Source organism: Cupressus sempervirens, chromosome 5 (assembly GCF_028749045.1).
Source record: "Cupressus sempervirens isolate cs-2001-9-10 chromosome 5, ASM2874904v1, whole genome shotgun sequence".
NCBI classification, from domain to species: domain Eukaryota; kingdom Viridiplantae; phylum Streptophyta; class Pinopsida; order Cupressales; family Cupressaceae; genus Cupressus; species Cupressus sempervirens.
In genome coordinates this window covers 486,614,041-486,629,146 of record NC_143122.1, presented here as the reverse complement: position 1 = coordinate 486,629,146, position 15,106 = coordinate 486,614,041, and the positions used below count along the sequence as shown (strand labels likewise).

Genomic DNA, 15,106 nt, shown 5'->3' with positions numbered 1-15,106 from the left:
TCATAAGCTTGCATCAAATCTGTACAACATTGAGAAAATTGTCAATAACTCATTAAAAAAACTGCACCAATCTTACCTTTAATCAAGAAATTTGGAAATGATGAAGTCTTGTCCTTGCAAATGCACTTTCAAGTTTGATTTTGAGGATTCCTCATACTTGAGCAATTTGCATGATTGCTTCTTAGTGACTCCACCATTTAGAAATCTCTTCTTTCCAAAATTCGCACTTTCTCTCTCTAGAAACTTATACCTCCTCTTTCCTATGCATAAACTTAGTATTTTTGCCTTTGAAACTTGGCCTTTTCCTCTTTCTCACTTGCAAGTAGTATAACTACGTAGAACTTTATAAAGTTGTACATGAAAATCTTCATTGTAGTTGACTCTATTGCCCAAATAAGAAAAGGCATTGGTCTTTTGAATAATTAAAGTATTATTATTGGGTTTATATTTGAAGCCATAAAATCTATATCTTCCTTCTCACAAACATCAAACCAATTGTTAACAACCATATACAAAACATTCAATTATTCAAGCAAGCATTCAACTTTATTTTGATCAAGTTGAAGGATTTTGCCAGCTGAAGAACTCACAAGGCTTAAATTCACTATAGAAAAACTTTGAACAAGGTGGTCAGGTTCGAGGTGAAGGTCTACCTGCCTAGGTGTAGTGAAGCCTGAAGTGCAGGAGAATCAAATTCATTCCCTTTTGTTAGCCAAAAATCATTGAGAAATCCTATCGAAGAAGTGGCAAGCTTTTGGATTCCCAATTAGTGGTTTTAGGAACCAAAATCCCCTTCAAGAGATTTCGACCTGAAAGGTTTAGAAAATAGGAAAAGTTTATTAAATGACTAAGGTCATCTCCTTTCTAATGGTGGAGGGTTTCAAATATGTGAAAAAAATAGTTTCTTCATCCAACTTCTATCATACATTTGCTTGGCTATTTGGGAGTGTCATGTTAATGATTAAGATGATAGAAGACTTTTTGTGTTCAAATGAAAAAACAGAAATAAAGACATGGAGTTTACTAGGATTGGTGTTGCATTCCCAAAAAATGGAGGAATAAGGCTTGGGATTTTAGTACTAGATGGTGTGAATTTGTCTTTTAAATTATTTTAAAATCCAAGGAGATGAACTAGGGAAAGTCTTGGGTAGGAACAGTATTGATAATGTTGATCGGAATATTAGAAACTTTGGAACAGTCTTCATCCTCACAATCTGTTGTTTCGGAGATTTTCTGTGAAACCTGCAAGACAGTCTTTTATTATCTGTTCTATTTGGAAAACATGTGAATCAATTAAAGATCTTTTGCCAACTTAGGATGTATTTTCAAATAGGGATGGTAGTTTTCAAAGAAATGTGTTAATCAGTGGAGCTTGCATTATAAAAATAAACCTTTTAACATAGATTTAGAGCTACTCTGATGAAGCCTGGTTTTCAAAGGCACTCAAACATTGGGTGAGCTAACAAAGAATTATCCTTTTTGATTGAGTTGTCAACAATCTTCTCAATCAAAGCAAGACTAATTTTAATACTGAAATTTTGGAACATATCAGTTAGAATAATGATTGCTAAATCAATGACCAAAATTGTAATGTTCCTTTCTAGGGACATTAGAAATTTTAAGGGGGTCATCACTATAATATTTAAATTGACTATGAGAGCTGAAACTTCATTAATTAAAAGTCAAATTAATATTCCAAGTGGGCAAAAGAGGACGTGGAAAGATAAGACGAAACCCAAAAAAGAAGTCGAAGGGTCATCGTTGTGAGAATAAAAGGAGAAGAGGCTCTATCCTTTGTCATGCTTGATTTACTATTCAGATTTCCAGTTCTCTCTTCTGAGAGTTTTCAGAAAGCTTCAGCTTTCAGTCAGTGTGAGGATGTAGCCCCTCGTGCCGACAAACAATGGAAGTAAACCCATTGTCAGGGGACATATCACTTCAGGTGTCTCAGTTGCGCTTACAAGTTCTTCTCTTTAGTTTTCCAATTTGACTATAGAACTGTGTTTAAGATTGGATTTATAGTTGCAGGTTATTGTATTGCTGTTGTATAATACAATAACGTCTTGAGATTTGTTTGGAAGTTGCTAGTTATTATATTGTTTCTGTATAAGGAAAAACATGCTACCAGATTGTTGTGTGGTTGCTGGTTTAATGCTTTTGAATTGTGATGTATTCTCTTATGCTTGAATCTTTAATATCATTTTGAAGAAAAATTTTATTGGCAAAGTTCGGGTTTACTTTGCTGCTCATATTTTCATCTGCATGCAGGATATCTCCTGAATGTGCTAATTAATGAGTTCTAACAAGTACCTATCTGGAATATTATTGTCATTCACATTGTTGGGTATTCGTTAACTAGGTTCATACTTTGAGGTTCACTATAATAAAAAGGGGAAACAGAGAAAATTGGATTTCAGGACAGTACAGTACTGGTTTGGGTCGTTATAGTGGTATCAGAGCTGGTGTATTCTGCCAGCTTGTAGGGTTATCAATTTACAGGTTATGTGGTTTGAAGAAATCGACAAGAAGGGAAGATTATAGCAGAACAAGTTATGGAGGTATGGTATTTCTGAGTTATTAGATTACTTTCAAAACTGAGGGTTCTTCATATAGAAAATAAGAGAAAACAGACTTCCTAGCCTTGTCTTATTGAAAAAACTGGGCGTGCAAGAGAAGTGGGAATTGAAAGATCCCTGGAACTGCATTTATCTATGAAAGTCACGCTGGTTGACCTGTTTAGCTGGTTATTCTGAGCATTGCACTCTACACAGGAAAAAAACCGAGGAACTGGTCGTTTGAGTGTAGCAGTATATAACCGACTGAGAATGTGTGTTTCACTATTTACCAACGTGGATATTTGAGGTTCAGTTGTTAATACTTGGGATAATCTGAGTCGTCACCAAAGGTGGGTTCTCTCAGCATGTCATGACCAGAATAGTTACAAGGTGAAGACGTCTTTCCAAGCACAGTGGTCCAGATTTTCTAGTCGGGCTGTGTTTTAAAAACACCTCCTAGGCATAACGCGTGGGAAACAAAAAGAATCGACTGGGCAGTTGGTGTTAGCGTGAGTTGTTGTTTGGGCATTGTTTATCACACTTTCCTATCACAACATTCCGCATAGCAACCAGGAGATTTTCTAAGTCGACATGAGTACAATTTGACGGCAAGAGGAATCTAAGAAAGGGTGTTTAAATCCATCGGGTGTGAAGCAAATTCGAGCTAGAAGAGCACATTCGCTGGGCGTCACTAATATTGAACGAGTTCTTCCATCATTTCTAGGTTTTGGTTATGATGTGATTATTACAGTCGAGTTTTGTCGCAGTGGAGTAAGAGGGTTGAAACGGGATTCATAGGATAGCAGTCGGGTTTGAAAGTTGCTGATATCTGCGTGAAAGGCATATTCGCATTTTGGAGACGACAAATAGTGAGCCTTTTTCATGCCCTAGTCATCACACGATAGTCACTAGGGTCACAGGTTGGGTGTCAAAGTTGTGAGGAAACGTCCACAGTGGGGGATATTTTTACAAGGGGCATTTGTGGAAGTCTTCGTGAGGATCAAGAATGAATTTTGATTTTAGGACTGGGACTGCATGACAAATATCATTGACGGAATAATAAATTGGAAATTGTCAATTTCTGAATAAGCTAAAGAGCATCAAAGGATGTAATTCGAATGATTGTGTGACACCTTTCACAAATTTAGCAATAGTATCAAGAAATTGTTGTTACTACAGTCTAGTTGCACCAAGAATGTGACAATTAATTAAGCGGGGCTCTACGTGGATGTCGCACAGAGCATATCCTTCTACGTGATTAGAAAAAGCTTTTTGAGCGTTCTACATTTGAAAGCATGAGGGACGAACCCATCAGAGATTATTACATTAAGACAAGCCACGTGGAATGAACTAAGGATCATCGCGTGTGCGTTACAAGGTCGGACTACTGTCAGCAGAATACCGGGTGTTGGGTCTTTCAATGCGGCTCTCTAACAGCAAGATAAACTCACCGCGGCAGTAAAGCCTTCACGGGTCTGGACATAGTCGAGGAATATTTGGTTAGAGCGGCGTTTAAATACCTGATACAAATGGTTGGTTCAAGCTAGTCCAGGCATCACAAGCTTAATACATTTCCAGTCGACAAGGCAGCGGTTATACAGTGATAGGGAAGTTATCGACATTCAAATGTACAATATTGGCGTCGGGTGTGATACGGGTTACAGTCGACTTGAGATTGTTGTTACACGGGTTAAGATTACTCTTAATCTTTCAGGTGTCAGTGCTGGGATATTAGAGCGTGCCCTTGGAATCAAATTCCAAGTCGCAAACAGCTATTACCAACCAAGCGTATACAGCCCAAGCGTGTTACAGTTCAGGCATAATGGATATGGTGCGTTAAACTCTTTGTAACATTCACAAAATAAATATCCCTCTGTTAGTATCATATGTTTTGAAGACTAGAAGGATTGATCCTGGTGTATTTCATTTAAGGTTTTACCATATGCATTTAATGAATGACTTCTTCGGTTCAATCAAATGAACAACCAATCCTGGAAGAATTATTGACTCAGTTGCAATGTATCTCAAGCAATAGGACTGTCCACAGTGAACATAAAACTTCTGGACTGGATTAACAATGAATTGTTTGACGAAAAAAAAAGCCCTCTACAAAAAAATACATTTGGTATCAGTATTTGAAATTGTTTTCACTCTCAATCATAACAGTGGTTCAGCTTATTTTGTACTGGGAGTTGTTTCATGTCTAAATACTATTTTCAAGCTAGTGGACATATTCAGTCTCAAGTTGCAATTAAGATAGTTGTATTGCGATTTCAGTTGGTCTTGTTCTGTTAATAAATTTCTTTTACTACTGGTGAAGTCTGTGAATTGTTTGACAGAATTATTACCTCATATATATATATATATATATATATATATATATATATATATATATATATATATATATATATATATCAGCACTCATAAACATTGGTCAAGTTCTTAGCATAGATTAATACCGTGATTACTAGTAATCTGCTACAAGAATTCACCCAATATAGTACAGTAGTATAGTAAAGTGGCATTGTTATATGTTTATCATCTGCATCTCCCAGTTACATTACAATACAGAAACCATGGTCACGTGAATAGACGGCTTTCAGTCTACAGCAGTATAAAGCAAATCTTCATCAATCTCTCAATACAGGTATAGAAAGCTAGGAAATTGTTGACGACACAAACATGGCTACAATAGACTTTCAAAGAAATAAGTATTCAAAGTACACTTGTGATGGGCAAGTCAAAGGCCCTTATGATTGTAAAACTGAAGGAGATTGTACGATGATTATATCAGATTCCCATCAAAGCTTCAAAAAGACTTACCCTTCATTAATTATGTGGACTTTCAACTGGAATTGCAAAACAAGACGGATATGATGAGAAACAAATATTATGAATTGGCTCACGATCTCCTTGCAGAGGACGGTTACAGGAATTTGCAAGAGGGAGGCATTAATCAACTTGATAGTAGCATTAAAAAAGAAGAGTCATCTTTGCATGATAATAAACAAAACAATAACAAAGGCACAAGTATACTAGCACGTAATTGGGAGACTGAATTATCTGATGAAATTGTTTCCACTAGTCTTTTTGATGAGCAGGTTGATGGCCCAGGTAGAAGGGTTGACCAAACTACCAACTTTGACAATCCCCCATCTTATTTAGACAGGAAAAACACCAACATCTTATTTGGGGACATGGAAATTAACCTAGATGAATTTTACAATGAAAACAAGCTGAAGATTATGTCAAGTTTTGAGGAGAAGCAATTGAACCACAATGTTGGCAGGATAGCTGACCCAGCGCACACCGAGTTAGAGGATATATCTGAAAATGTTGTTTCCCCAGAGGATGAAAAATCGGTAAACTCTATAAAGAACAGCCCATTTGTGTTTGAAGGAGATGGTCAAACACCATTATCACTCCTTGACTTATTGGATATGCTTTTGGTCAAAAAGGACAAGATTGTCCAAGTGTTGATGAGGTTGGATGATTCTTCCAATTTGATTGAGGATCTCATGCGGAAGATTGTGATAGAAGAGAGGCATGGGAATGTTTCTAGTATCACAAGTTCTCCATTACATACTATCTTTGAAACGTTGAAAATGATTAAATTGGAATACTTGCAGCTATTAATGGACAGGGATCTAGCAATAAAATTTGGAAGGGACAAGGAGAGTGAGGTAGATGAGTTATGTCTTCAATTGAGCTTAACACATTATTCCATCCACGAAACTGAAAATCAAACAAGTGGAGCAGCCACTTATGAAGAAGATGACAGTGGTTCAAGAGCACAAGAAATCATGCAAATCATTGAAGGAATTCATAGAGTGGGTAGATGTGAAGGCAAGCAATGTGATTCAATCACATATTTCCCGTTTGAGACTACCTATGGTGAGAAAAAAATTATGGATCGGCATGTTGATAAAAACGAAAATTCTGATTTTTATGACAGCAATTGTACATTTTCAGAGGAGGACATGTTTAGTGATACAAGAAGTGAGGATAATGCAGAGTTTTCAAGTATTGGTGAACCTTTCTTTTATGAAGACCTTGACATTAACGAGAGTACTTATGGTGGAGTGCGAAATTCAAATTTATCTTTTGCATGCACTGAGGGATTTTTCAGCTTACCCAAAGTTTTATCACCTAGCTCTTATGAGATGGTCACGGGCTACTTGTTGATTGGTGATTTCACTTGTTGGTATTTTCTGGCTATTAGTGGTTTGCCTGTGTATGCTGGTAGTACATCCGCTGATTCTATTTGGCCTTCAGGGGTCAATGAGTTACTTGCAACTGAGTGGGGAGAGCATACATTACCCTACGTACCACATGAGGTGTTTACATTTTTTACTCAGCAGTATATTCGACACAGTGTTAGCATTCATCATGTTGGTCATTCACCAACCACTCTTTCTTTACCCAAGATCATGTTGATTGGGTGATTAGGGATCCAAGTGCTAATAGTATCTTGAATCTGGTGGTTTATGTTGTGTTGTTACACAGTCACAGGGTTATGATCTGTGTGTTTTAGCCTTCTGACAAATCAGAGATCCAGAGATCAGGATTACTTCATTTTCACTTGGGTGGTATAGTGATTGAGTTAGATTGGCCAGATCTATCATTACCATCAGTACAGATATTGCAGAGGTGGTACAGTGGTACAATGGTGCAGATATTACAGGAGTTGGTCAAAGGTATCTCAGATAGCGCACGAGTTTTCACTTGGGATCCAGGGGGAGCATCCCTAGGTATTGCTTTGCATCGGGGAGCCAAGAGGAGAGTTTGGTTGTTATCATCTTGGGGTAGATACTGGTATATTGTTGAGCTCCCATCTTCACTTGACAATCGATACCTACAGAGTCACTCATGGAGTGAGACCCTTATGTTGACTGAGGATTTTGGCACACAGAGCAACAGAACATGGTAGTTGGCATACCTTTATGGTGAGATTTGGAATTCCGGTGTTGGCAGTATGTATCTATGGTTAAACGTGGATTTTTCAATAGTTCTTCTCAATTTGAGGTTGGATGTGGTGATGATCAGAGTTGTACAGTTTACAGGTGCAACGTTTTTTCATAGAATAATATGGGATCCAGGGATCTGGTTGACGGGTGGTTTGCAGAGTAGCACCTTGCTTCACAGTTCGGCTGGAATTGTTTTCAATATTGGCTTCAAGGTAAACTACAGACTCATATGGGATCCTGGTATTAATTGCTTGAGGGCAAGCAATCTCAAGGAGGGGAGACTTGTAATGTTCCTTTTCTGGGGACATTAAAAATTTTAAGGGGGTCGTCACTATAATATTTAAATTGACTATGAGAGCTGAAACTTCATTAATTAAAAGTCAAATTAATATTCCAAGTGGGCAAAAGAGGATGTGGAAAGATAAGACGAAACCTAGAAAAGAAGTTGAAGGGTCATCGTTGCGAGAATAAAAAGAGAAGAGGCTCTATCCTTTGTCATGCTTGATTTACTATTCAGATTTCCAGTTCTCTCTTCTGAGAGTTTTCAGAAAGCTTCATCTTTCAGTCAGTGTGAGGACGTAGCCCCTCGTGCCGGCAGGCAGTGGACGTAAACCCATTGTCAGGGGAGATATCACTTCAGGTGTCTCGGTTGCGCTTACAGTTTCTTCTCTTTCGTTTTCCAATCTGACTATACAATTGTGTTTAAGATTGGATTTATAGTTGCAGATTATTGTATTGCTGTTGTATAATACAATAACGTCTTGAGATTTGTTTGGAAGTTGCTAGTTATTATATTGTTTCTGTATAAGGCAAAACATGCTACCAAATTGTTGTGAGGTTGCTGGTTTAATGCTTTTGAATTGTGATGTATTCTCTTATGCTTGAATCTTTAATATCATTTTGAAGACAAATTTTATTGGCAAAGTTCGGGTTTACTTTGCTGCTCGTATTTTCATCTGCATGCGGGATATTTCCTGACTGTGCTAATTAATGAGTTCTAACAAGTACCTATCTGGAATATTATTGTCATTCACATTGTTGGGTATTCGTTAACTGGGTTCATACTCTGAGGTTCACTATAATAAAAAGGGGAAACAGAGGAAATTGGATTTCAGGACAGTACAGTACTGGTTTGGGTCGTTACAAAAATTCCCAATAGAGCTCTTCTATGATACACTAGTTTCTACTCATGTGATTTATGACTTTTTTTAGCATAAGGGATGAGGAATTAACTTCTCCAATTTCGATGGATGAAATTGTTATTATTTCTCTGGTCTTCTTGAATTGAACCTGAGAAAGCTCATTTTCACCAGTTGTTACTGTTCCAAAAGCTGGCTGTTGGGACTGTCTGAAAACCTTATATTTTAAATTGCTTTATATTATGTGTGCAATACTGGAGTTTTCTTCCATCTTTCTTTCACTGTCTTTTGCTAGGAAAATGGGGTTTCTAACTATGTAAGTGGGCTGTAAAAGATGCTTTTCTTGGAATGATATTGTGTTTGGCTATTTGAAAGGTCTGAGTAAAAATCAGCAAATTTTGGCATGCTTTATCTACTTTAGTTTTGTGGTTCCTTTGAAGAGCTAGGAATAATAAGTTGTTACAAGGTAAAACCACGCTACATGCTACATTATGTTAAGTCACCTATTTTATTATATCTCATAGTTTACAATACTTTCTGGATATTTCTTGAGATGATTTTCACAAGCTAATGCACAAAGAATTTATGTAACTCACCAAAGAAGTTATAAATCATGCTGAGTGGTGACCCAGATTTATGTACCTTACCAAAGAAGTTACAAGCATGCAGCATGGTGAGCCATGTTTGATATGAACAGTTAGATGTTAGTAAGTAGACTACCATGCCTTGCATAATGATCCTTGCTTCTCTTAAATGACAGGACAATAGGCTAATGAGGAACCATAAGATTGGAAGTGTGATGATTAAATAGCAGAAAGAACTGAAAAACTGTTTATGCACATCCTGTTGATCCCAATGCTCACATGTCTCATTAGGAAAATTTGACTCTTGAGTAAGGTAGAAGTTGTAGAATCTCACTCAAAGACTGGCTTTTAAGAAATATCTGAAATCTGAATAGCCCAATTAGCATGATGTAATCAACTATTAGAGCTAAGAGTACACAACCATATCTGATTATCCTTTTTAATAAGTTTCTTTGAACGATTGCCGCTGATTTTCCATTGATTTAGGTAGCTGATATCTGCATTAATCATGTGTAGTGCCTTGGTTTTAGCTTTTTAATATACGATACTGTGTTCTCTATGTCAACCATTTAGTATTATATATATATATATATGAATGATTATCTTTTTTAATAAGTTTCTTTGAACGATTACCGCTGATTTTCCATTGATTTAGGTAGCTGATATCTGTGTTAATCATGTGTAGTGCCTTGGTTTTAGCTTTTTAATATAGTACACTGTATTCTCTATGTCAACCATTTAGTATTATATATATATATATATATATATCAGTCTATTGGCTGTGTTCTATATTTTATTTTGTATATTTTGTAAATTATAATTTTTTTTATAGTTAATCCATATTTTGTAGGGACTTGCCAGCCTTACACTTTTTAAAACCAAGAACTTCCATAACTGCACATACTGAACTCAGCCTAAAAATATGAGTGAACCATGAAATTGAACTAAACCCATAGATGAACAGGCAAATTAGTTCTAACTTTTAAGCACAAACATGCAAAACAGTAAAATGATATCATAACTAAACATTAATCTGCAAAATGTATCCGTCTGCAACACAAAAATGTAATAAGCAATATCAAAGCTATTTTTTCTGACAGGCTGATATTCTTTTATACAATATAATAACAGTTTCAAACCCCTTCCACTATTCTATTATATTGGCCTTTTACAACTATTTTTATTTTTTAATAAAAAATTCCCAAACTAGTAGCAATCCTGCAAAATGCAAATGATCGACCTTTAGTAAATAGATCTCCCTCTCTAAATGAACGTGTATATAGACTGAGAAGACATAGGCTTATGTATTAATGTGCATTGAGCACTCAGCAAATAACTAGGAAAAAGCTTATGTCCTGAAATTTTAATATTTATTTATAATAACACAGTTGATTAATAACTGGTTGTATAAACATGTGTCCTCAAACTATGATGGACTCCTCAACTAATACTTGTAAATTTTTACAGCTTCTAAGCTGCAAAAATGATAAATAAGAAAATATATGCACTTATTGAAATTGTAATTATGCAAAAGGATGCAAATTACTGAAATGGGAATTTTACCTTCCAGAGACCCCTCATAAAATTCAGGAGGGCCTGGCGATTTGGTGGACCCTCTGAGGAAGAATTCAGTAACCGGAAGCGTGAGTGACCCCATTGATCTGGAACCCAACCTGCTTCCCCTGGTGCAGAAAACACACTCGAGAGAATCAATTATTCTATTATTATACATGTCCAGGAGAAATTTGCAATGTCAACAGTATTTTCAAAGCAATTAAGATTCATGACATGGCAGCAGTGAAAAACTTGAGGTATATCTATACATTAGATTTGATCTAATAATCCCTCCAATTATGTCTTTCCTACAGAACAATCATTCAATTGTCATATCATCTTCCACAAAACCATATCACCAAATCCCTGTAAAAGTTGTCACATATTTTATACCTTTTATCAAAATTTAGTTGAAACTTGAACCTAGAAATGTACCCATAAATGCTTCAATGACGAATCATTAACATATGAAATGCTGTTTGCATACATATCCTGGGGTTTGAGAAGCAGGGAGAGCAATCCACAGGCAGAGATAAAATCAGTAGATATATAATACAACACATAAAATTGACAGAACCCAAAAAATAAGATGAGATTTTTAGCTCTGATGGTTTCATAATAAGTTGAAACAATATTCATAATCCAAAGCCCTAATATCAGAGTTGCACACAGATACATTGTCAAATATGGGTATGTTATCAAACATTAATATCATAAATTTTCAAGATATACTGATAAAAAGACAGATAGGACGTCAATTATAAAAATATTCGTATAGATATTTATTTTTACATCCAAGGGCATAGAGCATAACTTCAAAATCCTTTATTCATATATATTTTAGTTAATTTTTTTTATGCATATTTTATTGAGCAATATGTCTCCACTGATATAGACACAGATCCACACATAAAGATGCATATGTGCCCACACAACACATTTCCATGCACACAATCACAACATAAATTGATACAAATACATTCAGATAAAACAATTATAAAAATATCTACATAATAATTATTTATGATATATATCTAAGGGTATAGAAAACAAATACAGTTATTTATTTCAAAATATGATAGTTTTTGTGTTAAATCTGAATATGTACTTTACTACTGTGCCTTCAGTGGTATACACAGATGCATATGTGCACATTTGCACTCACACACATAGCATGTATGTAAAAAAATTATGCTTAATTTTTTTAATGCTAGAAATGAGTTTATGCCATTTATGTATTTATGTGACGTATATATAAATATATATAGGATTCTTTTTATTTTACTTTCTATATATTGTAATTTTTAATTTTTAATTATACTTGTATTTTTATTCATTATATTCTTCTTTTTTGTTACTCCCTTCAATTGCTTTTTCCTTTTTTCCTCTCTCTCTAGATACCATCTTCCTCCCCTAGGATCCCTCTAATATTGCACATCTCCTTCCCCCTCCTATTTTTAGCCAGCTTGGTCTGCTATTACCTTCATTTCTCTTTTCTAGCCAAATCACTGTGACAATGGATTGTGGAGCATGATCCGAAACATTGATGAAGAAATTGATCCAAAACATTGACTAAGTTAATTTAGCAAGGACTGTGGAAACTTCAGGCATCTAAAATTATTATATTAGAGCTATCAGATTTCCACAATCCATCATCCTCATCATTATTATTATATTATTAAATTGTATGACAATTTCAACATAAATTAAAACCATAGTAACATAGAGACTTGTCGCTCCGATTTTTGCCCCACGTCTCAAAGATGGGGACACACCGGGGAGTTGTCCCCAATGGCGCCACCAAATTCCACCACCTCTGCCAAGGATGGGGGGATGTCTCGGTGTTGTCTATTTGCTGATTCAACTATTTATGTTCAACATTTGATTTTCCAATTTAATGCAATGTTCAAGTATTTACTCTTTTACATCTTTATATCTTATATTGCAATACATCTTTTTGTAACTAGCATTATAAATACCATATGTATAGTATATACAACCCCCTGTCCCCTACCACCGTCCCCCTCACCATCCCCAAATTAAGGCCCCTATGTTCCCCCCATTCTGGAAACTTGTCCCCCGCATTCCGTTGTCCCTTCGTCCCCTAAGGCAATGTAACTATGATTAAAACTATCATGAAAAAATATTGAAGTCAATTTATAAAAATAAAAAATTTGACCTTTGAATTACAAAAGAGAAAAAATCATTGTAAAACTGAATAAAAATGTTGATGCCCTACTACATGCGCCTTGTCCCACAAGGCACATTTGAAGCCAAGGTGAAATTTATAGAAACCCTTGAATTTGCATCTTGAGCTGGACACATTTAAATTGATGCATTCAAAATAACATGAGGCTACATTTTCATAGGGTTTTTGGGGGCATTTTAAGATTTTTTGTTTCCCATGGGTTTTACCAGTGTTACCCCTAGTTTTGGAGATAGATAGTGGATCAAGTTTCCAATAGGACAGTTTTTTTGCCAAGTTTGGGACAGCAAGGAGATGTCAAAAGGGACAACATAAAATATTGGGAAATTTCAAAATATATAGGGAAATTTGCAGATATAAATTATATTCATATGAAATTATGGATAAAGCGAGCCATTTAAACATCACAAAACCTTGACATACAATATTTTGTTATTTCAATACTAAATACCAAATGTCTATAGTCAATTTTAAGCCAATTCAATACTCAATATGCATTCATAATAGGGAATTCATTGTCAATATGCATGTGATAACAAAAAAATAAGTTCTAACTTCAACATACAAAATGCCCAAAGGCTAGAGTGCTGCCATATAGTTTCATGCTCAATATAAAAATCAAAATACAAAACCAAAGTTCATTGTGTAATGCCCCATTTTTGCCAACATCAGAGTTTGAGAGATTAGCCTATTATTGTGATCCTCGTAGGCTAATTATTGTGTATAGAGGGTCTTTTGAGGCAAAGGCTTAGCTATGGGAGGATCTTGTCTTCTTCACAATTCAATACTTTCCAATTTGGTCTTTGTTTGACTCTGATTGGACTTCATTTTGGCTTTGTTTAATGCACCTGTTATTTATGGCAAATCTAGTGATGACTAAGAGCTACCCTTTCTATTTTAGGAAAGTTCATTTGGTCACATAAAAAAATAATAGGTGTGACTATTGTTTAAGACGATATATTTAAAGAATAAATATTTTGGGAGGTATTATTATTTTAGTGGCCAAATTATTTGTAATGTCCCCTTTTTAGCATTCATAGCATGATGTTGTCGTTAGCTTATTTCCCCACGGTCCCATAGGCTAACCAGGACATTAAAAGGGCTTAGAGGCCATTTGGCTTAAATAGTTTCAGTTGCAGGTCTTTTTGAGGGGTTTTGAGGCAACTTTGGGCATACTTACTATTTATAGTAAATCATCTTGGATATAGTCGGACATCCAGTGGCAACTGTATGTCGATGGTAATTGTTTAAAATCGGCAAGAAGACTTGTTTATCATTGATAAGATTTGTTATGCATTGATAAAGCTATTTTATAAAGTTAAATTTAAATATTTTAACTTTATTAATACATAGACTATAGTTTGTGGGAAATATTTAAATTAAAAGAGTCCCCTTTATTTTATAACACATGGGAGACATAAGTTACATAAAGGGAGTGATGTTTTATCCCACATTGAGAAAACGAAGGATTGAGCTCTTGTGAGAACACTATAAAAGAAAGGGAAGAGCTTCTTTTTAGTGGGCTTGGAAATATCAAAGAAATTGGAAAATTGTCTGGACATTATGTCTCAATAGTTTGAAGGACGAAATCCCTTCAAGCTGAAAATCTTGACGCCATTGAAAGATATGGTCTTGAGATTCAACAGGGTAGCAGTCTGAAAAAGCAGATACGACAAAGCAGTCCGAAAAAGCGGAACCAAAAAAGCAAGCCGAAAAAGCAGTCCAAAAAAGCGGAACCGAAAAAAGCAGGCCGAAAAAGCAGTCTGAAAAAGCAGTTCGAAAAAGCAAATCGGAAAAGCAAAGCAGAAAGGGCAGCATTGAAGAAAATTATTACAACCATCTACAACCAGGTTCCTTTATTAGTATTGTTTTTTTAGGGTGTTATAAGTTTCAGCTGTAAGTGTGTATTATACCAGCATTATCATTTTGTAATCCATGTAAATGCCAAAAGTCTTGGCCATATTTCATGAGCATTGTATTAGAAATTTCATTGCAAATTAAGAAGATAATAGTTGCTGGTGTCATTTAAGCAATTCAATATCATTATTTATCAGCTAGTTAGTTTGCACACCAACTGTTTGTAAAAATGCCAGTTGGCTGT

The 15,106-nt window shown here is 35.4% G+C and overlaps 1 protein-coding gene across 6 annotated transcripts in view; it reads right to left on the bottom strand.

The window, feature by feature from the left end:
- HAG1 (histone acetyltransferase of the GNAT family 1) overlaps positions 1 to 15,106 on the bottom strand; it is a 181,530-nt gene that overhangs the window by 11,177 nt on the left and 155,247 nt on the right. For all 6 annotated transcript variants that reach the window (XM_089831454.1, XM_089831450.1, XM_089831451.1 and 3 more), the window contains one exon: positions 10,809 to 10,927. In XM_089831454.1, coding sequence (XP_089687580.1) covers positions 10,809 to 10,927 — 119 coding nt within the window. The remainder of the gene's footprint in view (positions 1 to 10,808; positions 10,928 to 15,106) is intronic.